The sequence below is a fragment of the Daucus carota genome, chromosome 7 (assembly GCF_001625215.2).
Source record: "Daucus carota subsp. sativus chromosome 7, DH1 v3.0, whole genome shotgun sequence".
Classification (NCBI taxonomy): Eukaryota; Viridiplantae; Streptophyta; class Magnoliopsida; order Apiales; family Apiaceae; genus Daucus; species Daucus carota.
This window is the reverse complement of record NC_030387.2, coordinates 33,464,950-33,488,511: the sequence shown is the minus strand read 5'-3', so window position 1 is coordinate 33,488,511 and position 23,562 is coordinate 33,464,950. Positions and strand designations below refer to the sequence as shown.

General features: G+C 32.9%; 3 protein-coding genes across 7 annotated transcripts; 1 reads left to right on the top strand and 2 right to left on the bottom strand.

The window, feature by feature from the left end:
* The first annotated feature begins 496 nt into the window (after positions 1-496).
* On the top strand, positions 497-4,125 carry LOC108196595 (pentatricopeptide repeat-containing protein At1g52620). Its single transcript, XM_017363946.2, has 3 exons — positions 497-3,480; positions 3,575-3,694; positions 3,893-4,125. Exon 1 carries the CDS (start codon positions 685-687, stop codon positions 3,169-3,171), a length of 2,487 nt encoding a protein of 828 aa, XP_017219435.1. The 5' UTR covers positions 497-684; the 3' UTR covers positions 3,172-3,480; positions 3,575-3,694; positions 3,893-4,125.
* Positions 4,074-8,087, bottom strand: LOC108196596 (O-fucosyltransferase 13). Of its 2 annotated transcripts, none has more exons than XM_017363948.2 (6): positions 7,800-8,087; positions 7,597-7,691; positions 7,279-7,349; positions 7,097-7,185; positions 5,481-5,702; positions 4,074-5,024 (listed from the first exon to the last, which is right to left on the bottom strand). In XM_017363948.2, the coding sequence occupies exons 1-6, from the start codon at positions 7,925-7,927 to the stop codon at positions 4,292-4,294; spliced, it is 1,338 nt and encodes a 445-aa protein (XP_017219437.1). In that variant the 5' UTR covers positions 7,928-8,087; the 3' UTR covers positions 4,074-4,291. The 2 variants fall into 2 exon arrangements, with proteins under 2 accessions (XP_017219437.1, XP_017219438.1); XM_017363949.2 differs by having other exon boundaries at positions 7,279-7,386; positions 7,800-8,059.
* Positions 8,088-13,651: 5,564 nt separating this feature from the next.
* LOC108193731 (O-fucosyltransferase 13) lies at positions 13,652-23,281 on the bottom strand. Of its 4 annotated transcripts, XM_064082259.1 has the most exons (7): positions 22,955-23,258; positions 22,747-22,841; positions 22,431-22,501; positions 21,539-22,337; positions 15,687-15,976; positions 15,431-15,610; positions 14,605-15,005 (listed from the first exon to the last, which is right to left on the bottom strand). In XM_064082259.1, the coding sequence occupies exons 1-4, from the start codon at positions 23,080-23,082 to the stop codon at positions 22,239-22,241; spliced, it is 393 nt and encodes a 130-aa protein (XP_063938329.1). In that variant the 5' UTR covers positions 23,083-23,258; the 3' UTR covers positions 14,605-15,005; positions 15,431-15,610; positions 15,687-15,976; positions 21,539-22,238. The 4 variants fall into 4 exon arrangements, 3 of the variants coding, with proteins under 3 accessions (XP_063938329.1, XP_063938328.1, XP_017216023.1); XR_001801248.2 differs by lacking the exons at positions 15,431-15,610; positions 21,539-22,337 and adding an exon at positions 13,652-13,712 and having other exon boundaries at positions 13,872-15,005; positions 22,431-22,538; positions 22,955-23,281; XM_064082258.1 differs by lacking the exon at positions 15,431-15,610.
* Positions 23,282-23,562: the final 281 nt, after the last annotated feature.

Genomic DNA, 23,562 nt, shown 5'->3' with positions numbered 1-23,562 from the left:
AAATTAATGTCCCCTTGTGGTACTCCCTCAGTCCAGAAGGTAACAGCACACCCATTTTGATATTGTATTACGTTTTGTAATAGTTTTTTTTTTTTTTAGAACAGTTTTGTAATAGTTTGTAAACTTAAATCCAAAATAATATAGTATTTTATTCTAAAAATCAAAATACTTAGATTTTCCGATTTTAGTGAATGATATTGGAATAACCTTTTACAGATTTTGACCATTATTTATGAAATTGTGATACCGTGAATCTTTTATATCAATCGTAATATTGAGAAAAGGAGTTTGATTTGATATTCAATATATTAAAAAGAATATTCAAAATAAGTTATAAAATTATATTTTAAAACCATTTACATCGAATTTGGTTTGATATTTAAATTTTTATGTACATATATTTTTTAAATATAAGATATAAAATTATATTTTATATATACTTTAGAATAGGTGTCCGAGCAGGGTAAAGAAACGGGGACGGAGGAAGTAAAATATTACGGCAACCTCATCAAATTTTTTATTAACATAGTTTTACTCAACATACGAGGAGTTCCCGCATGTCAGTCCAAAGCACTTGCAAGAGTTTCTGGCTTTCTACATGTTGCATTCGCATTTCGCTGTAATGAACCAGAAAGCTCTATATACTACTAGCGGTGTTGTAATACTTGTTTGTCGTTTTTGGGTATGTCGAAGTCTGTTCTATCTCGTATCAAACCTCGTCACATAACCAAGCTCAAACCAAGTCTACCCCTCTATCCCTCTTCCACAAACATCAACAAAATAGTCAACCAAGTCTGCGACATCCTCAGAACTCGTCACATTCAATGGGAACAGACTCTTGAAACCAAGTTGTCTGAGTGCGAGGTTGTGCCATCAGATATTGCCCACTTGGTGTTTGATAAAATTCAAGACTCAGAATTGGGCTTGAAGTTCTTTTATTGGGTTACTGATCGACCTTATGGTTGTTCACTTGACGCCTCTGCTTATTCTTCTCTCTTGAAGCTTTTAGCGAGGTTTCGGGTTTTTGCAGAGATTGAAAGTTTGCTGGAGAGTTTGAATTGTGAGGAGGGATTGGTTAGTTGTGACGCGGTGGATTGTGTTATTCGTGCTTATTCGTATAGTGGGCTGGTCGATAAAGCTTTGGAGTTCTATACATTTGCAATTGAGAAATGTGGCGTTGTTCCGAGTGTTGTAGGGTGTAATGCGATGCTTGATGTGCTTGTGCGGGTTGGGAGATTTGATGTTGCACGGAGAATTTATGATGAAATGGTTGAGAGGGACAATGGGAGTGAGGATTCGTTTGTAGATAATTATAGTACTTGTATAGTCTTGAGAGGGTTGTGTAAGGAAGGGAAGATGGAGGAGGGTAGGAAGTTGATTGAGGATAGATGGGGACAAGACTGCGTACCCAATGTAGTTTTTTATAATACTCTTATTGATGGATATTGTAGGAATGGTAATGTTAGTGGAGGTTATTTGCTTTTTAAGGATTTGAAACGTAAGGGATTTTTGCCTACTATGGAGACATATGGCGCACTTGTGAATGGATTTTGCAAGAAGGGGGATTTTGTCTCGGTTGATAAAATGTTGAAAGATATGAAATTAAATGGTTTGTCAGTGAATGTTCAAGTGCATAATAACATTATTGATGCTCAATATAAGCATGGTTGTCCAGTGAAAGCAGCTGACACATTAAGAAAGATAATGGAGAGTGGTTGTGAGCCAAATATAGTGACATACAATACTCTGATTGCTGGTTCTTGTAGTACTGGGAATGTTGGGGAAGCTGAACAGCTTCTTGAACTGGGAACGAAGAGGGGATTAATACCCAACAAATATAGTTATACTTCTCTTATACATGTCTATTGCCAGCAGGGAAATTTTGACAAGGCCTCGCATCTGCTTTTCCAAATGACAGAGGGCGGACACAAAGCTGACCTCTCAACCTATGGAGCCCTTGTTCATGGGTTTGTGGTAGCAGGCGAGGTTGATGTTGCATTATCAATATTGGGAAAAATGATGGAGAACGGAGTTTCACCGGATGCAGCTGTTTACAATGTTTTAATTAGTGGACTTTGCAAAAAAGGGAGACTTCGGTCTGCAACAGACCTGCTTTCTGAAATGCTTGACAGAAATATCCTGCCTGACGCGTTCGTATATGCCACTGTCATAGATGGATTTATTAGAAATAGTGCACTTGACGAGGCAAAGAAACTATTTGAGCAGAAGATAGAGAGGGGTATAGATCATGATATTGTGGGGTATAATGTAATGATTAAGGGATATTGCAGATTTGGAAAGATGGATGATGCAGTGTCATGCATCAATAGAATGATACAGGAACATATTTTTCCAGATGACTTTACATTTTCGACGATTATAGATGGATATGTAAAGCAGCATAATTTCAAAGCCGCATTAGGGATTTTCAGTCAAATGTTGAAAAGGAACTGCAGGCCAAATGTTGTGACTTACACCTGTCTAATTAATGGTTTTTGTCGCAATGGAGACTCCATCGGAGCTGAAAATTTATTCAGGCAGATGCAGTTACATGGATTGATGCCCAATGTTGTCACTTACAGTATACTAATTGGTAGCTTCTGCAAGGAGGGCAAACTTTCCAAAGCAGCATCTCTTTTTGAACAAATGTTGGTTAAGAAATGCAATCCCAATGATGTCACCTTCCACTATTTAGTGAATGGATTCTCAAATAATGCAATTTCTGCAATCTCTGAAGTGCAACATGAATCTCAGGAGCAGAATAAGTCTCTGTTTCTAGACTTCTTTAAAAGGAGTATGTCAGATGGTTGGAGTCCACAAATTGCTGCCTATAATTCCATTCTTATATGCCTTTGTCTGTATGGGATGCTTAAAACTGCTCTGCAGATGAATGATAAGATGGCCAGTAAGGGCTGTCTTTCAGATTCTGTTACCTTTGCTGCACTGCTACATTGTATCTGCTTGGAAGGAAAATCGAGTGAGTGGGAGAGCATCATGTCCTGCAGCTTAAATGGGCCAGATCTCAATGTTGCTCTTAAATACTCGTTAATGTTAGACCAGTATTTGCCTCATGGTGTGAGTTCTAATGCTTCAGCTATTTTGCATTCCTTGGTTGAAGACTACAGGTCTCATAATCAAGAAGTTACTGATCTTGAAGCTTCAGCTACCTAGTGGAACTTGAACCGTGCAAATGGAATTTGCTTTTCTGAATATGATACAAATGTCACTATCGTTCATAGAATGACATTATTTTTGCACGTTCGTGAAGGGTAGGCACAAACTCAAGAAGTAAAACTTTCACTGCATTGCTCCAAGGATTTTGGTATAATTGATCAAGGAACACAGGAACATTGTAACATGCTGGTTCCTTCATGTTCTTATTTTGTGGCTGGGAAGTGGTGGAATACATTGAAATTCTTATTGTACGATCGATGTGCTAGTCATCCGAATGGATTGATATCAAGTTGGCGAAGTACTCAGGTAGAGAAAACTGTTTCTTTCCCTTCTAAACAAAGCAATTTTGCAGTACTGCTTTCTGATTGATCTTTTTTTTTTTTTGCACACTGTAAACAAGTGTTTTGTGGCAGGGTTGTAGACAGTGCAGTTTGTGATGTTGAACAGTTCTTCACCTTGAAGTTTGGAACATAGGAAGAGATTGTGTTAATATTGCAATCTACTCTACATTGTCAGAAAGGTAACTATACACATGCTAATTCTACTTATATTAGAATAACTGACTTTATTTGAAATAACAAATCGAAAATTTTACAGTTCAAGCCCGTGTTCATTTACTTTGACCATTTGCACATCTGGTAGTTCCATTATTCTGTTTTAATGCCACGAATCCTTTTCCCTGGAATTTTGCACTAACGCCATTATTCTTATCTGACAGTTCGATGTTTTATTATTCCGAGGAAAGGGAATGACCAGAAGATGATTGCAAGGCGATGCAAGACTCAGCCTTGCACAAGTTCTCTCATTGAAAGGGAGAGGCAGTAGTCTAGACTAAAAACAGACGGATCATGTTTATTAGAACATTGCATATGTTTTTTGAAACAAACTATGCAAATATATCAATCAGAAAAATATAATCATCAATATATAAAGTATGCATTTTAGTATGTATACTTGTCCGGATTGGGATCTAACTTATGACTACACTAAAGAATAATGTGCCAAAAACCTTGGTACACTTGAATCTAAGAATAGTAATCTAGTAAGAAAATTTTACAAGTACAGCCCTCCCAAGTGGAAGAAAGAGATAATTTGTTACACAAGGGGTACAAAAGAATCACAATCTGAATTCACAAAAGCAATCAGGTAAAGCAGATCCAATTCCCATGGCAAATTCATCACTATGAGCCTTCCATAAGGCGCCCATCAACTCCTTCCCCTTTAGTCCCTTTGAAGTGAAATCAGCAAAATGTCGACGGCTCAAGAAAAGTGTTTTAAACAGTCCCTTGTAAGCCCGCATTGCTGCCACCATCTTATCCATGTTTCCAAAATATGTAGCCATATAAGAGTCACTGTTGATCGATACATGGTAATCCAGAGCAGCTTTCGTGTTCCCATGCATGCTTTTGAAATCATGATTAGTTAGAAGGGAAGATTTCGTAAAAACATTGGTGTAAACAGAGGTGAGCCCTTCAACTTCCATCAGACCATCCCCAGCAGCCAAATATATGTTCGTGTCTAACGGGATAGAGAGAGATTGAAGAATAAAAGCAGTTTCGTTTGGTGTGAGGGGACATTTCCCCCGGCCTCTCCAGACACGAGCTGCTTCTCCAGTCCATGGTTTACGATCTCCTCGTGCGGCGTCTATGCTTTGCATGGAGGCCAGGGATAGGCCCTGGTACTCACATTGACTGTAAGCTACCATGTCAGGTTCAAAACGAAGGTGAAGTGAAAGAAATGGTTTAGGTATGGCTTGTAATAGCTCAGAACCTTTATCCTCTAAGAACTTGGTAAGACGAAGTGCACTGTAACATGCTTGACAAAGGGCAGCTTTCGCATATCGTGGATACCTGAGATTTTGAACATACAATTGATTGAAAAGGCTAAGAACAAATTATGGGATGATGTATACGATGGAAGAAGATTGTCTAACTCCATTAGAAACAAGATACAGGCATAAATTGCTAAAGTTCATCTAAGAATGAAAATCAGCAGAAACCAAAAGTTCTTGCTCTCACATCAAACAATTACTTAAACTAACTTGGGGTTATAAAGTCCGTTCAGAATCATAACAAATCAAGTGAATATAGGCTTATACGTTAACCAACTTATTGAAGTTAAGCAAACACCCCTACATGGAATTCCTTCAAGTTACTAAAGTTGCCTTTCTAAATTTGACCAAGTTACAATTTGCTCAAAACAAAATTGGAGAAGAATCTTATCAAAAGAGAAAGTGCTACCGCTAAATTACATCCTTCTTGTTCCTACCAGATAAGAAGAAGAAAAAGGCGGTTAAACATTATTACCTATCCCTCCTTTGGCTCATAGCAGGAGTGATGGAGATGTAATGATGCTCTAGTAAAGAAGGGAGAATACTTTCAATATAATCAAACTGGCCTTTGCGTTTGCTGCAATCTACATGAACAGGTTCCTTTGATGCAATCTCAGGAGGGAGCTCTTTCACAACTTTGATGAAACCATTCATTTTCCCGATGAAGTAGTCTACATCAAATACATCTGCAAAACCACTGTGGAAAACAAGGAGTCAACGACTATTAAATAAATGTGTGTACTAACAGAAATTCAAATTAAATTTAAGTTAACAATTTCCTTTTTGGTTTGTTAAGTGGATGATAGAATAAATTCTGTAAAACACATATAAGGTTGTGTTTTGTTGGGGAGAATGGAGCAAAATGAAATGAGATAAAAGAAAATATTTGAGGTGGAGGGAGGTTTTGAAAAAAGAAGAAGAGTGAAATGCAAAATTGTTATGATGAGATTCGAGAAGAAATTGGGTCTAGGAGAGAACGAAATATTCCTTCTCAAATTGGGGGTGTGACATCTAGTTTAGAGTGAAAGAAATAGAATGGGGGAGGGAATGAAATTTTTAAACAATTGTCCATAACATAGTCCAAATTTTCAATCAATTCCTTCCAAATTCATCGATCCCAACCAAACAAAACATAAATATTCTAAGAGATACTAATATCGGAAAAAAATACAATAAATAATCAACACATGCAATTTGTACTAACTTGATAATCAAAAAAAGTTAGGTTCACTTTCATATTTTAGTGCTGAGATCATCTAATTCGGCGCAATAGTATTATCACGGAGGCAATAAATACACAAATTCTAAGCTGTTTCTGAATAGAGGTTATATATTTGTACGGCCGAGGAGGGAGATACAAATCCTACCATGAGCTGTCAGATATTTATATGTTACTTAACAAGTATAAGAAAAGGAATGACAATTGGCAAGCAAGTAACGGTTAATATATCTGTTTCACGAATTTGTTCTTTCCATTTGAGAACCAAAAAAAGAGCGGAAAACTAACAATAACTAAAGATAGAAGATTGGGGGGGGGGGGGGGTTATAAGCCCACATTCTGGACTTATAAGTCAGAAGCAGTTTATTCGTACCGTTTATGTAACGAACTTACAAGTCAATTTCCAACTTATAAGCCAGAATCTGATAAGTTGAAAATCCTAGCTTTTTTAATGACTTATTTTTATTTTTGAAATTTGATTTTACAAACATGTAGAGGACCAGCTTAAAAGATAATCTATAATGATTTATTATTATATACCCAATAGGTTGTAAACACCAAAAAATTTATCCAAACACATAATAAATCTATTGCTTTACAGTTCACTTTTTCTCACAATGCCTAGCCAAATACACCAAAGAACCAAGACCAAGTTTTAACACACTATAACAATATATCTGAATTTTAAGGTAATTATTCATCAGAATTCAGAATGACCGAACATATAAGCATCAATCTAATCTGAGAATAATTTTACAAAACTTCACAGGATAAAGTTATATGTAGAGCTCATATTCTTGCATTGTGTTTTAATACTAGTATATGATTTAGTTACCCCATGTTGCTTTGTAAAATGAGGACAAGGATGCTACCTCGATTCATTCCAATAAGCTGCCACTTCAAATTTTGGCAATACAAGAGTTGCATTTAACAAACGAGCAATCCCAACACCATCGCATAACTAGAAATCACATCATAAAGCAGTCACAGAATGAAAATTAAAATAATTAGGATTTAGGAAAAACAGGAAAAGCCAATGATGACGGGTACTTACATCCCGCCTCATTTGATTAAGTCCGCCATAACAATCCACTCGAATATAACCATTGCTCTCTTCTGGAAGAGCTGCAGCATTTCAACACATAAAACCAAATGCAGTTGTCTGCATCGAAAGTCATCCAATATAGACTCAGAAATACCAGATACAGAGCCTATTCTCATCTCTCCACCTCATTTGCTAATATTATCAATTTTAATATATTCTAAACACCACTAATTTCCTTTTACATCTGTCAGCATTTTCAACCTTATCCCGCATCTCTCTACATATCCCGAAACAACAATAAACATAAAGACAGAAAACAAAACTAACCATTCAAGTGGCCTCGAATCCACCAATCACAAGGTCTCCATTCTATAAACCTTTTAACACTCCATATAGAATTTCCGGTGCTCGTGGAACTAAACCTAAAACAGTAATTAAATATCTCATTACGCAATTCAGTAAATCATTAACAATCATTTCAAAAAGCAGCAACTTACAATACAATTAATCAATCAATAACAACTAATTACCTGAACGAATTAAACGAAGAATCGAAGTATGGGGAAGACAGGGAGAGGAGATAGATGAGCGAGAGGAGAAGTAAGAGAGCAACAGCGTAGGTATTTAAGTAGGGTTTCTTAATTACAGATGCTATCATTTCTTATTATTGTGTGTGTGTTCTTTGTGTGTGTGAATTGATACTGAGAGAGGCGATTGGGGAAGATGAGATTGGATCGGCGAATCAGGACGACGCTGCCTAATTTATCAGCCAGTCTTTGGCAACATAATTAATTGGAGCAATAATCGTAATGTAATTTATTGTTAACTACTCCCTCCGTCCCTATTTATCTGTCCATTTTGGAAAAAAAACACATACCAAAGAATAATTGATTGTGTAAACTTTTTCATTAAATACCTCTAATTAATATCTTGAAAATGGTGGAATACTTCTACTTTATGTCTTGAAAACATAAATTCAACCAAATTTTAAATAAGTCAAGCCTTGAAAATTGAAATTATGAAGATATATTTGAAAAACTATCATTAAATTAGTTTTGAAAGTATAAATGGACAGATAAATAGGGACAAATTTTAACTTCCAAAGTGGACAGATAAATAGGGACGGAGGGAGTAATTAACAAGTCACATTTTGCGCCATATATTTTTCAATTATATACACAAATAAACTAACATCATATTATATTATTATTTCAAAAAAAAACATCATATTATATTATATAATTAGTTACAAATATGTATTATAAATTTCGCTCTTATATGAAGAAATATTTTATTTTAATATTTTATATATGTTTTTAGTTAATTTTTATTTGATATAAACAAAAAAACTGATATTAGAGTTGAATCTAATCAAATCAAATTCATCGAAAATATTAAATTTCATTATTAATATTGTAATCTAATGAGAGTCCTTCTCAATAAACACACTTTTTCCCACAAAATTGCTTTCCCGTTGTTTCTCATACAAAACATATTTCATTCTTTATTTAAACTATCTTCTTATATTATAAATTTTATTTATTTTTAATAAATAAATAATATTATAAAATGAATTTTAAAAACTAATGCTCTCAGTCATGTCGTGTCATGTATTTTCATGTTTAGTGTACTTAGAGATCAAATCTGTATCCGATCCGTTTTTAATTATGCGTGCTTAATTTAAAATCCGTATATGATCTGAAACATTTAGTATCTGTTTTCACTTTTCATGTATATTTAACTTCATCCCGGTATTTTAAAAGATATTATAAATCACATAATGCGAATTAAATCTCTGTTTTACAACCAGCTATTATCATTTTTGTTATAATATTATATGAGTTTGTCTAGTGTGTGCCCATGGGCACATGCTAAAAGTGGAATTTTATAAGTTTGGGAGGTTTTGATTGGTGTGGTTGTTGCATTTGCAGGGGGGTCCACCATTATTAACATGCAAAAGTCAATCAAAACCTCCCAAATTTATAAAACTCCGCGCTTAGCATGTGCCCATGGGCACACACTAGAAAAACCGATATTATATCAGGGTCGCGCTCAAGGGGGAACCAATCCTTAAAATAGAACCTTAGAACCATTAAGGTTCTGTTGCAGAGCCTTAAATTTTTATTAGATTTTCAGTATCTAAGTCTAAATACATGTGTTTTGCATCGTTGTTCGTGTTCAAATCCTAATTAGTATCAGAAATAATACTAATTGTTCTAAGTGGAACACGACCCTGCGATTCAATCACAGATATCTGGGTTTTAATCGATGAATATAATCGGATATGTATTTGTATATGAATTATTATCATACTCAAAAAAATTTCTTGTTTGTATATGAATTATTATCATACTCAAAAAAATTTCTTGTTCTGTGAACTTTGTTGCATAATTTTATTGATCTTATTGCTTTAAATTCTTAAACGATAGATATTTATCAAAAAATTGTAGGAAAGAGTTATGGTGCTTTTGGTTCAACATGGAATACTGTTTTGTTGCAGAGACACAAATCAACATGTGAGTTGGGTCCCTGAATGCCTTTAATTTATGGGAAACTCCTCGTTAGTGTAGATAATAAAATAAAACTATATATATGATGTTTCATGGAGATGGTAATCATGAACTAAAATTTTTACGTGAATATAGTGGAATGTTTACTTGCTTATATGTAGAAACTCATGAAAATACTATTGTTGTTATAGGGGTCATACCAAGAAATTTTTCCTGTCAACTTTTTTGATAAATTCCAAGTTTGATGTGTTTAACGTCTACAAGTTTTTTCTACCTCTCCCATTGTGGATATTTGTTTTAAACGAAAATAAAGCTTATTAATTTCAATATATCTTGTATTGTTTTCGGCAAGAGAATTTTGCTATCGAGGAATTGAATTGTTAATGTGCAACTGGTCCACAACTATTACTATCCTTAATTACTTTGGCGGTGTTATTGAATCCAACATCTTAATAGTTTGTAAGAATGATAAAGGTGCACTTAAACAAGAGCAAGACTGTCTTGAGGTGGTCAGTAGATATCATCTTGGTGAAATAGTTAGTCGATTCCATCATGATTTTTTTTAATGATAATTTCAGACTTAAGTGTTGGCCAAATTCCATCCTGCATCTTTGGAACTAACTAAGAGTGATATTGTTGTAATTATTGTCTCAATTCCTAAGAATCAATACTATTTTTAGATAAGTTTCAATCCATATTAAGAAGAGTTATAAAGAGTGTAAGAGGACTACATCTTTGTAAGTAATGGATGATGAAGTGACATTAGACTTTCCCAAAAAATGGTGATTGTTGAACCCGTGGTGAATCCAGCTCCGAAAATAAGGAGATCGCATATAATATTTTGTAATGATGATTAATAGGAATAAACACAGGAAAAAGAATAATATTCAAATTATATAATTTTTTACCGTTTAACAAAATAAATAAGACATGTCCACTTTGATTAAAATGGTGGATACCAACATGATAACATAGAAAATAAAAAATTAATATTCAGATTATGTAATTTTTTACCGTTGTACGACATTATGTAAAATTAAGGACAAAAATTTAAGGGGGTCGACTGACCCCTCTTGCCCCTATCAAGATCCGCCTCTGGTTGAACCCTTCCTTAATCTTAGTCTTACTGATATGAAATTGTTTTGAAGACTATAATTGAACCGGTTGAGGTTCTCAAGGAGATGGTAAAGGATTTGACAATATTGCGGTAGTGTTTGCTCTATAAAATCTTGTTAATGTGTTAAACAATGTTTTTACTTATCTGGTATTTCGGTTTGTATATAGTAGTAAATAATAGTTATAGCAAGTAACAAGAAATTTAGGAATTTATTTTACCGTTGATTCTACAAAATAATTTGAAATGTGATGACTCCGGTACAAAAATTGCATAGTCTTTAACTCTCAACTAAAATCAAACTTGGAAATTATAATCAGCGCGTTGAGGTTTTTTTATGTTGTTAAATTCATGATTTTGTATTGTCAAAAATAATAAAGTCCCGAAGCTGTTATATCTGGTGCTTGGGATGGTATGCGGGAAAATAACGAAGTAAGTTGACATAGTACGCAATATGCTTGTTAAAACAGTCCGTACATGACGAGCTAAGAGAGAAAATTTTAAATCATGAAAGTATTGTCGTCGTGAGCTGTAATCAATGACATTGATACAAGCCTTCTTACGTCTTTCCAACGATTATACCAAAATTGCTGGGTAATTTTATTTTATTTCGTTTAATGTCCTTTAAATATTAAATGTTTGAGGGTGTATACTAATACGGTCTTAATGTTTTAACTCGATATATCAAGTCTCCGTTATGTTCAGATTAGCCATCATGCCAGGATGGAGGCAAAAAGTGTTACATAACGGAAGGGCAAATTTGACAATTCATAACTAGTTATCCCGGTATGAGGGTTACTCGGCACATAACGAATACTGTTGGTGCATGTTGACTTTCATGAGTAGTAGAACGAAACTCAACTCAATAAAATGTGCACCTTCAAAACGAACCCCGTCTTTAACACAAATTGAAGATAGTGGACTAGCAATATATACAATAAAATCAATTAAATACACATCTCTATTGATATGTTTTTCACCCACGTCCTATCGCTTTAGTGCATGAACACATGCCAATGTAGATGAAAGATCAACTTTTAGGCATCGTATATATTAATGAGGAAGACCCCGTAAGCCATCATTTAGTTGGCTACTTAATATTCAATCCACACAATTGGGGAAGCAATGAGCCTGAGAATAATGAGGAGAAGGGATCATCGCAACTCATGTTGTGTCATACGATGAAATGAATAGTTCAATCTTACTAAATACGCTTCTGATTCTTTCTTTTCTCCCTTGAATACCCTTTATATACACAATCGATTTTTTTTTTTTGGATTCTTCAAAAATGTATTGAATGAGGTGTCAAATAAGAAAGGGAACACACCAATGGGGTTTGACATTTTTACGAGAATTCTTGAGTATTTATATGGTCTTGTTGACTCTTGAATTGACAAGCTCAGCTAAAAAATTGGGACTTGGTCATGAATTTTCAGAGGAAAAATGGTTTATTATTTAATTCACCTTTTAATTAACTACAACAATTTTTCTAAGTCACACTCAAAATACTAGTTGTGCAAACCTTCATGTTGGCAATCTTGATTTCAGTTTCATGTCACCAACCTGCATGTTGGCTACATATCTTATGGTTTTATGATAAAGTAACTTTTATCCACCACAAAAAATCAGAAATAAATTCAGATACTATAACTTGCTAGCCCTTTTAACCATTAAAGTGTTTGGGGGTGCACCAGTTAGCCCTCGATATTTTACCGATTTAACCCTCATACCATTATCGGGATAAATGATTGTGAAATGTTAAGTTTGCCCTTCAATTATGTACTGTGTTATCACTTTATCCCGATTTGAGGCTTAGTCGGTACATGACGGATACTTTGAGGTTTGAATCGACCGAGTTAAAACATTAAGGTCGTATTGATACATAACCCCAAAATATTGAGGGTTAAAAGCGCATTAAGCCTCCTTATTTTTTTTGCTTGCCTCATAAAAGTCACCATCCCTTTCAAAGCTCTCAGTTTCATAAGCACACAACTCAGATAAAATATTTTTGGAAAGACTCCCGGAAAGAATGATAGATCATATGTGTATCTTCAACTATCGTTTCTTGCAATTCCAGTGCACAATTTTCTTATTCGATTCAATTTATGTCCTCTCACAAGTCTTTGTTATTGCAACTATGCCATTTTCCTTTCTTCCTTTTCTCATGTTAAAATTTTTTTTCTTTTCCAATTCAGTATCATTGTTTTTCTACTACAGCAAAAAACCTCCTTGCAGGTGAATTGGAGTCGTATCCTTTTTCTGCATATTTTTTCCTTGTTGGATTCATATCCTTTATCTGAATATGCTGAAATATACATCAACAAGACTATAGCTAACAAAAAAATGATAGAGAGGTTTGAACAGCAACGACAAAGGTAAAGAACAAATGTCAAATGAGCACTCACCAGTCCGACACGGACAGAGACCTTCTCAATCTCTAGCAAGAGGTTATGTGGAACAGATATCCTATCAGGATGGGATACAAAATTAAAATAATTATCCTCAATATTAAGCTCATACAGAAAGAGTTTTTTTTTTTTTTAGATAAGCACGATTTTATTAATACTCCAAACTGAGGAAGGAGAAAGCAATACAACTAGAGGACTCAAGTCAGAGCTCAGAATTAAAACATGCGACCTACCCAAACTAGGAACTGGAACTAGAAACTACGGAAAAAGACCTAGAAACGAAAAACTAGCAAAACACACATATAACTACAACTGCAAGGGAAAAACCTACGGCATCTGGGAGAGAAAGCAGACAAGATCAGCCAAAGCACTCCTCATTACCTTCATTGAGAGCAACACCGATAGCATGCACTGCACCATTAGGTACTTGCATATTCACACCAGCATTAACAAGCATTGCACCATCATTACCAATAGCTTGACCTAGCCTTAAACTTGCTCAGAGAAAAAGGATCATAAATAGAAAAGAAACTAGACATCTGCACCATGATTATGGAAGAGAAAACCAACTTAGCAATTAAACCAGCAAAAGTCAACCCAACCATGCAGCTAATAGTTTCTCTCTAACTGCACCCTCCTTGGCTAGCCTATCAGCTGAGGTGTTATAATAGCGTGGGATGTGAACCAAGTTAATTAAATGGGTAAGATGTGAATTAGGCAAATTCACAAAATTTCTAGACCAAAGATGGCTACAAATGCCTATTACATTTAAGAGTCCCATTTCTTGCATTGATAAGGCGGTCAAATGTTATCCTTCTTCAACACAGAGCTGTAGCACCAGAATCCAACATACTTTTATTCATCAGATCCTTAATGTATCCTCCATATCAAATGCTTATTTTCCTTTCTCAACAGAATCACCAAAAAGCCAATCACATATACAGGCTACCAAAACCCAGTTGCATTCACACATAGGTCTGATACAAGAGATCATGTGTACGATTACCAGTTTCCAAGCATACATCAGCAACAATAAAAATTTAAAATTTAAAATTAGCATCAAAAGCCATTAACACAAGTCATCAACAAAGTCAAACAATCAACTACACTATTAATATCATCAATTTAGAACTGTTAATGTCAACCTAGTCAAACATATATATGCAAGGCTTTCTTAAGCGCACCAGATAGCCAATAACCCTCATGAGTCATGATAATAGGGATCAAGAATCTAAGGTTCAGTAGAGGTAGAGGCATTGGTGTGTGAGCATTGAAATTTCTGTAACAAATAAAACCTGAAAAAGAAAATAAAAGTCAATCATAACATCAATTTAAATAACCCTAAAACAAACTGCCAAAAGGCAATTCATGATCCTTGTCAAAACACCCCTGAATTCTTTAACAAATACTGTAGAGAAAGTTCAGAGCTTGCAACCAATGCACTATTGCCAAATAAAAGAAGTTTCTAGATATTGCAGAAAGGCAATACAAGTGCAGTGCTGATATTCTAATCCTTCGCAATTTTTTGTTGGAGCATCCTTGTTAGACAGACTCCAACTGAGCTCGTCTGAGCCGCTTTTCACGTTTCCTCCATAGTTTTTCAGCTGCAGCTTCAGGGTCCCGCGGTCCACCCATCAATCTCTCGTAATGAGCCCATCGTATAAGTGAGAAACCATTTGGCCAAGTTCTGCGTATATTTGAAGTCTGCATATGGACAACACAACAGAGGGGGTTAATGTCACAACTCACTCAAGGTTAAATAAGCAGAGATAATATCCATCTTACTTAGATTGATTTTTTTCCTTAAGTCAACGTCGTTAGTGATCTAATTTGAATATATCAAATTGCTAGATGGTCCTCTCTCTATAAATATATCAAAGAATTTGAATTTGAATATTCTACAACTTATTCATACATAGTGGGTGTTTGGGTGAGTAAAACAGTTTTAAGTTAGAACCACTTATTCGTATCGTTTGCGTCGAGAAGCACTTATCAAAAGTTAGGATTCCTAACTTTTGTTTCATGAATATACTTTTTTTTCCCAAACACATTAATCACTTATAAGTATTAACTAACTTCAAACTTCTACTTCACTTTTTTTACTTGAAGCAAGAAGTACTTATGCTCACCCAACCAAATGTCTTCATAATAAGGAGAGAGATTAATCTCGCACAATCTTATTTATATCGTACATATCCCTGAATCATCTAATTGCTGTTGTGCTTTTCTCGAGTTTTCTATGCCACAAGGTGTCTAAATCGCTGCCTTCAGAATGTTAATCCATTGCAGAAAAACAATTAACAGGTCACCTAGAAGATAGTATACTGAGATTATCAAACTAATGAAGAATTGAATATGTAATTAAAAGAGAGATTAGAAACTTACATCAACGTTGTTGAGACTCCTTCGAGAGGAACAAGATGTTCTGATGATGACAGTAGATTGTGGTATGAGCTCATCAGCTGCGACTTCCTCGCGCCTTTCCATCTCACCGGACGGGAGGTTGAAATTTAATTCGGGTTCGCCCATTGGATTTTGAGGTTTCAGACTTCAGTGTAAACAATTTCTTTTGATCGATCGAGTGTCTTATATAAACTCCCATTCGGACTCTACCCGATCGCTTTTCGGATTTACTTCAAATTCAAAGTTTGATTTGTGATAGGATTGCTATTCTCCTGTTTTGTCAAAAAAAAATAGTATTAGAAGCGGGTGAAAATCGTATTTTCATATTTTATTTTTAAAGTTACTTTTTAATAAAAATATGATTATTAAATTTTAATTCAAATTTAGAAAATGAAAAAAAAAATCATGTATTTCAAACACCCTAAAATCTATATTATTATTTATACTATAATAAGCCAACATAGGTATAATTTGTAGTCGTACAAAATTTTAGTTTGGTCATTTGCTTTGTAACTACAAGTCTGTCACATATAAACTTCTCTTACTCTTACAATATTAAAGAGTTTTATACCGTTTAAATTACAAACACTTGAGATGTAGTACAAGATAAAAACTCCACCATTAAGGAGTTTTATATCGTATAAATTACAAACACTTGAGACGTAGTACAAGATAAAAACTCCACCATTATTCTTTTAAATATAATTTATATACTATATTATAATAAACCAACATTGGTATAATTTGTAGTCGTCCAAAAAATATAATCAGTTGGTAAATGTAATCTGATTAAAATCCAATTCATCAATTCTAAAATACTAATAAGATGATGTTAAAATTTAAATTATAATTAATAAATTACAAATTCTATACCCGTCCGTGCTTCGCACGGGTTAAAGGCTAGTATGTATAAAAAGTCAAACTAAGAGAGGTGTATTGGATTGAGATTTTAAAGCATTTTTTTTTTGCATTCATGAAATCCGAGGGTATTCGATTGGAATTGTTTGAAATCAATTAAAATCTTGAGATATTCAATTGGGATTTTAAATTATGCTTTAAAATCCGATGGTATTCAATTAAGATTGTTTAAAATCCATTAACATCTGATGGTATTCAAATGCTAATGGATTTTTTTGGATTTCATAAAATGATGGATTTTGTGATATTCTTTGGTGTATTTTAAGTATTTTGAAATCCCACCAAAATCAATGGGATTTTGAAATATTATGCTTAAATCCTATCAACTCTGCGACATTTTATCAAGAATCCGCACAAAATCAAAATCACATGCAATCTATTAAAATCCATAGACTAAGAATAATCCATTAAAATCTCAATCGAATAGACCCCGTAATTTTTTGATTCATGTAAAATTATATTTTGAATTTCATTTTTTTATGGGGTTATAGTTATGTCTTTGTGTTTATAGTATTGAAAAATCTACACCTCGTAGTGTTTCATAATTTCCTCACAATGTTTATATCTTTTAATTCATAGATTTTAGAGTGATTTGCACTTTGCATCCCATAATTTTAAATGAAATTCAGTTTAGGTTCAATCAATCATCATTCATCAATCATCAATATATCAATATATATATATATATATATATATATATATATATATATATATATATATATATATATATATATAAAGGAGGATGCGGGCGTCTCTAGAATTGTTCGATTCAATCTTCTGATTTTTCTTAAATTTCGGATAGAAAATATAATTATAATTCAAAAAATCAGGTTTAATACAGTTCTAAAGATAATACAATTCTTTTCTTATTGGATTCTAAAGATAATATTCTAGAATCTTGATATTTAGGAATCATAAAGATAATACAATTCTTATTTTTTATTTATACATTAATATACAAATTATTAATGAAGTACAATTCTTATTTTAAAAGATTATAAAATTTATAGTTGTAAGGATGCAGGGTGTCTCAATGACTCCGGTTCGGACCACCCACAAGAATTTTTGCTTACTAATTACCAAGCCCCAGGCCATTTCAGAAAATTCACTCTTATCAATAGCTACAACGCTCCCAGAACTAACATACAAGACAGAGAGTCGTGCTTGCATGTCCTCCCAAGAGAGTGCAGTCAGTCTGGTCTTATGCAAGTAGAGAGTCTTAAAACTACTACAATTCTTTTTTTATTGGATTCTAAAAATAATAAAATTCTTTTCTTATAATTTTCTTAAATTTCGGATAGAAAATATAATTATAATTTAAAAAAATCAAGTTCAAGGATTCCAAAAGTTAATACAATTCTTTTCTTTTTGGATTCTAAAGGTAATACAATTTTTTCTTATTTAGGAATCCTAAAATTAATAGGATTATATTTATTTATATTAACCATCATAGATAAAATAAAATTTATATTTAAGATTTGTAAGGTGATATGTACAATTTTTATTTTCGATTTAGTCTTATAATTTTTTAAAATTTTGAATAGAAAATAAAGGATTGTAAAGGTAATAATCATTAAAAAAAACTAATAGCTAAAAAATTAGAACCATAAAAGAATAATAATTCTTAACTAATAAATAGGAATCATAAAATAAAAATAACTAACAAATAAAATAGGATATATAAAATTGGAATCATATATTGATTTTATGATAATGTAAATGATTCTTGATTAGTATTGTGTTTGACGGGCACAGAAGGCGGCCCAAACTAATTTTTATCTATATAATAATAATTTTTCTATTAATATTATGTTTGACGATAAAGTGGCTAAAATAATTTTTTTATCTATGTCATAATAATTTTTTGTTAAAACGGGACCACACTTCAAAATAATTTTTATCCAATTATAATCTTTAATTTTATCATAATTAGAATAATTTTTATATTTGTTTAAACTAACAATCATAGATAAAATACAATTTATATTTAAGATTTGTAAGGTAATGCGTACAATTTCTATTTCGATTTAGTCTTATAATTTTCTTAAATTTCGAATAGAAAGTAAAGGATTGTAAAGATAATAATCATTAAAAAAAACTAATAGCAAAAACATTAGAACCATAAAATAATAATAATTTTTATATAATAAATAGAAATCATAAAGTAAAAATAAATAATAAAATAAGGAATCATATATTGATTTTATGATAATGTAAATGATTCTTGATTAGTATTGTGTTTGACGGGCACGGGAGGCGGCCAAAACTAATTTTTATCTAAATAATAATAAATTTTCTATTAGTATTATGTTTGACGAGAAAGTGGCTAAAATAATTTTTTATCTATGCTATAATATATTTTTTTGTTGAAACGGTATCACGGGTTCAAAATAATTTTTGTCCAATTATAATTTTTAATTTTATCATAATTAGAATAATTTTTATTCGTATTGCGTTTGACAGTAAGTAGATTCAAACTAATATCTAAATTATAATGTTGTATATTAGTATCTAAATAAGATAATATTTGTGAAATTCTAATGTTAATTATTCAATGAATATGACTCAAGTTAAGAAATGACCGTGCTGAGATGAGGAGACATAAGTTTGCAGCAAACCGTGTCTAAATTCACCACCTATTCCTACTCTGCTTCTAATCTCTAAATGTCCCGGAAATTATATACGAACCAAGGAAGTGTTTGGAACATAAATATGAGTCAAAGAAGGCCCTCAAAGTATGTTCTCAATTAATAACTACATAATGACAAGATCTTCATCCCGATATTGACATGCATGTTATTGTTTGTTCTAACACAATTTAATATAGGTGGATTAGATACGTGCCAATGTCAAAGACAAACTCACATACAATGATGGAATGCAAACATACAATGATGGAATGCAAACTTCTCGCAAATGTGGGAAAAGGAAATCAAGCATGGTAGATGACGAAGAGGAAAGTGCCTCTAAAAACCCGGAAGGCGGAGTCTTAGATGACCATTTGAAACTTATTGTCAATGTTAAGAAAAAGAGGAAGATAGTGATGTTGGATGACGAAGATGATAATGAAAATGGAGAAGAAGATTAGAATTCAACCATTGTTCTCGGCAAGGCTATCTTTGAGTCTAATATTTAGATAGAAAAACATTACCTTCTCGCAATCATACAATTTGAGATCATAACTGGTTATTTGTTTTAATAGTAGATAGTTTATTTTACACTACATTCATCTTTTCTCTAATTTTTCCAATTTTATGACACAAATATTACAAGTTTCATATATTATTCTATTTCATAATAATTTATGAATAGATATTACACGCCGCCGCTAAGTAATCACATCTTATATCAAATGGCTTTTATGAAGCAAACAAATTCTACGATAATACACCTTAATATATCATACATCCAAAGATTCATGATAGTTTAATAGAATATTAAATGAGGGCCATTTAAACAAATTTTTATATTAGTTATAATATTTTTTTTATTAATGATATGTTTAACGGGAAGATGACTCAAAATAATTTTTATACAATTATAATATTAATTCATATTAGAATTTAAAAACAATTCATGACGCTAAACAAATTTTTATATTAATTATAATATTTTTTATTAATGATATGTTTAACGGGAATATGACACAAAATAATTTTTATATAATTATAATATTAATTCATATTAGAATTTAAAAAAATTCATGCCGCCGCCGCGACGCGGTTTTTTTCACTAGTATTTTTTTATAAAACAGAACACATCCCACAACATTTTTAAAAACCAGAACTTGGACCCATTCACTAACTCCGTTTGTTTACTCTGTTAACATTAAAAAAGGAAAGTATTTTGGGTAATTAATAAAAAATTGATATGCCATGTTTTGACATCAGTCTCCCAAACTTCAACCTAATTTTCCAAACACTAAAATACAATCTTTCCACATCATCAATTCATTATACCTAATCTTTACAGTGTTATGTAATGAGAGGCAGATTAAGGATTATACGTGAACGTAATGAAGATAAATCAGGGATTAAAGCTAAGAAAATTGAAGGTCGGGATACTCAAGACTCACTTATTCCTGATTACGAAGGTATATAGTTGAAGTTATTAGATTTCTACAGTGTTTGCATGCTATTAAAAAAGTAGGCTTTAGTACTTCAAGTTATGGTCCATCTATTGATGTCTTTTACTATGTATATTATATGATAAACTATAATAGTTCGGATCTTTGTAATCGTGTGTCCACAGTCTATATTCAATATTTTGTTCAACCATATAATATTTAAATAATGTGTGTTTTTATATTATAATTTGCAGATGGTTCGATGTATTTCTCAGTTGAAGTACTTTTCGGGGGTGAGTTTAATACAGTTTATACGGAATATCTTGAAGTATTATAATTGGAGGTCATGAAGTTGTAGTTGACTTAAAACAAAGAAGCTCTGCATGTAAAAAGTGGCAATTAACTGGAGTGCCATGCTTTCACGCAGTTGCATGCATTTTCTTCCAAAAGTTGGATCCAGTTGATTTTATTCATGAGTGTCACAAGAAAGATATATACTTAGAAGTTTATAGTCACTTGTTAGAGCCAATCAATGGAGAAGAGCAATGGGATGTAACAGAACAAGAATCACCACTGCCTCCGGTCAAAAAAATTGCACCTGGCCGACCTAAAAAAAACAGAGATAAAAGAAATGATGTAGTTGAGGCAAGAGCTGATAATCCAACCATGCTCAAAAGAAAGGGAACATCACTACAGTGTTCAATTTGTAAGCAATGGGGTCATAATATGAGAAACTGCCAGACAAAGGTTAGAAAGAATAACACATTAAATATTTTATTTGAATGTACATGATGTTACATTGTATTTTTTTGTTATATAGAGGGCAGAAGAAAATGAAGGTGGAAATGACCTGGATTCTGTGCTTCCAAAGAGTGTTAAGTTTAACAAATGCTCCTACTGTAAGGAAGATGGTCATAATGCAAGATCGTGCAAAGCTAAGGTATGCGGATTCCTGCTTCAATTATAAGGTATTAAAGTACCATAATAATATTGTTTAGTCTAATTGTAATTTGGGTTTGATTTTAGAAACATGATATACAAACTTAGATGAAAGAAGGTCTGCAACAGAAAGATGTAGTTGAGAAGCAACAAGAAACTTGCCAAACTACTCCAAAACGAGTGAAAAGTTCTGCTGAAATCACTAAAAATTCAAGCTCTTTGAAGTGAGGCCCTGTCGTGCTGCAAAAACCATCTGAAAATAATGTTTCTCGCACACATGGAGGAATCATCAAGCAATTCAGGCCCCCCACCAGGACTGGACCAGTAAAAGTGGAGTACGAAGAATTTGTCGACAAAAATGGTCGGGAATTCACATCTTTAAGGAAGTTAGAGGCTGCCAAGAGAAAGCAAAACAAGGCCTGGCAAGCTGACTAGTTTTCTTTTATATTTAGTAGTGCAAAATATTTATTTATGTTGTACATGAATTTGTTATCATGTGGTTCGATCTGAGTTTCTGTTTTAGGATCATATTAATGCTACTGAACAATGTCACTTTGGTTGGTATGAATTATGATATTTAATTTTTGCTGATATAGAATCCATTTTATACTTCAGTGGTTAAACATCTTATTCCAATAAGCTGCCACTTCAAATTTTGGCAATACAAGAGTTGCATTTAACAAACGAGCAATCCCAACACCATCGCATAACTAGAAATCACATCATAAAGCAGTCACAGAATGAAAATTAAAATAATTAGGATTTAGGAAAAACAGGAAAAGCCAATGATGACGGCTACTTACATCCCGCCTCATTTGATTAAGTCCGCCATAACAATCCACTCGAATATAACCATTGCTCTCTTCTGGAAGAGCTTTAGCATTTCAACACATAAAACCAAATGCAGTTGTCTGCATCGAAAGTCATCCAATATAGACTCAGAAATACCAGATACAGAGCCTGTTCTCATCTCTCCACCTCATTTGCTAATATTATCAATTTCAATATATTCTATACAACACTAATTTCCTTTTACATCTGTCAGCATTTTCAACCTTATCCCGCATCTTTATACGTATCGGAACAACAATAAACATAAAGACAGAAAACAAAACTAACCATTCAAGTGGCCTCGAATCCACCAATCACAAGGTCTCCATTCTATAAACCTTCTAACACTCCATATAGAATTTCCGGTGCTTGTGGAACTAAACCTAAAACAATAATTAAACATCTTAATTAATTAAGCAATTCAGTAAATCATTAACAATCAATTCAAAAAGCAGCTACTTACTATACAATTAATCTATCAATGACAACTAATTACCTGAACGAATTAAACGAAGAATCGAAGTATGGGGAAGACAGGGAGAGGAGATAGATGAGCGAGAGGAGAAGTAAGAGAGCAACAGCGTAGGTATTTAAGTTGGGTTTCTTAATAACAGATGCTATCATTTCTTATTACTGAGTGTTTGTTGTTTGTGTGTGTGTGCGTGAATTGATACAGGTGTTGCAATGTGAGATTATACTGAGAGAGGCGATTGGGGAAGATGAGATTGGATCTGCGAATCAGGACGACGCTGCCTAATTATCAGCCAATGTCTGGCAACATATATGCAGTTCGTTGAAATTACTAGTATAACCTTTAATCTATTAAATGCGTGAAACCCTGTTAAGCACTACTGTTGACTACAATGTGTTTAACTCTTGATAATAATACCCACGCTTGAATGTATATTTATTTGCACACGTGTAACAGGGTGCAACAGGTGCTACTGCAATGATGGGTAAACTTCAAACAATTTCTTACTTTTTTAATTTTAAAATTTAAAATATTTAGATTTTAATTCTAAAACATATATTCTTTTCAAAAATATATTATAAAATATGATTATCATGTTTTAATAATCTATTAGTTTTGCATATTAAATATTT

What these genes read in the sequence shown, in the direction of transcription:
- LOC108196595 (XM_017363946.2), top strand. Translation starts at nt 685, where the DNA reads ATGTCGAAGTCTGTTCTATCTCGTATCAAACCTCGTCACATAACCAAG.
- LOC108193731 (XM_064082259.1), bottom strand. Translation starts at nt 23,082, where the DNA reads ATGATAGCATCTGTTATTAAGAAACCCAACTTAAATACCTACGCTGTT. An exon ending in GATTCGAGGCCACTTGAATG is followed by an intron (nt 22,502 to 22,746) that starts GTTAGTTTTGTT and finishes GAAATGCTAAAG; the next exon opens with CTCTTCCAGAAGAGAGCAAT. An exon ending in TTAATCAAATGAGGCGGGAT is followed by an intron (nt 22,338 to 22,430) that starts GTAAGTAGCCGT and finishes TGTGATTTCTAG; the next exon opens with TTATGCGATGGTGTTGGGAT.
- LOC108196596 (XM_017363948.2), bottom strand. Translation starts at nt 7,927, where the DNA reads ATGATAGCATCTGTAATTAAGAAACCCTACTTAAATACCTACGCTGTT. An exon ending in GATTCGAGGCCACTTGAATG is followed by an intron (nt 7,350 to 7,596) that starts GTTAGTTTTGTT and finishes GAAATGCTGCAG; the next exon opens with CTCTTCCAGAAGAGAGCAAT. An exon ending in GCTTATTGGAATGAATCGAG is followed by an intron (nt 5,703 to 7,096) that starts GTAGCATCCTTG and finishes TGTTTTCCACAG; the next exon opens with TGGTTTTGCAGATGTATTTG.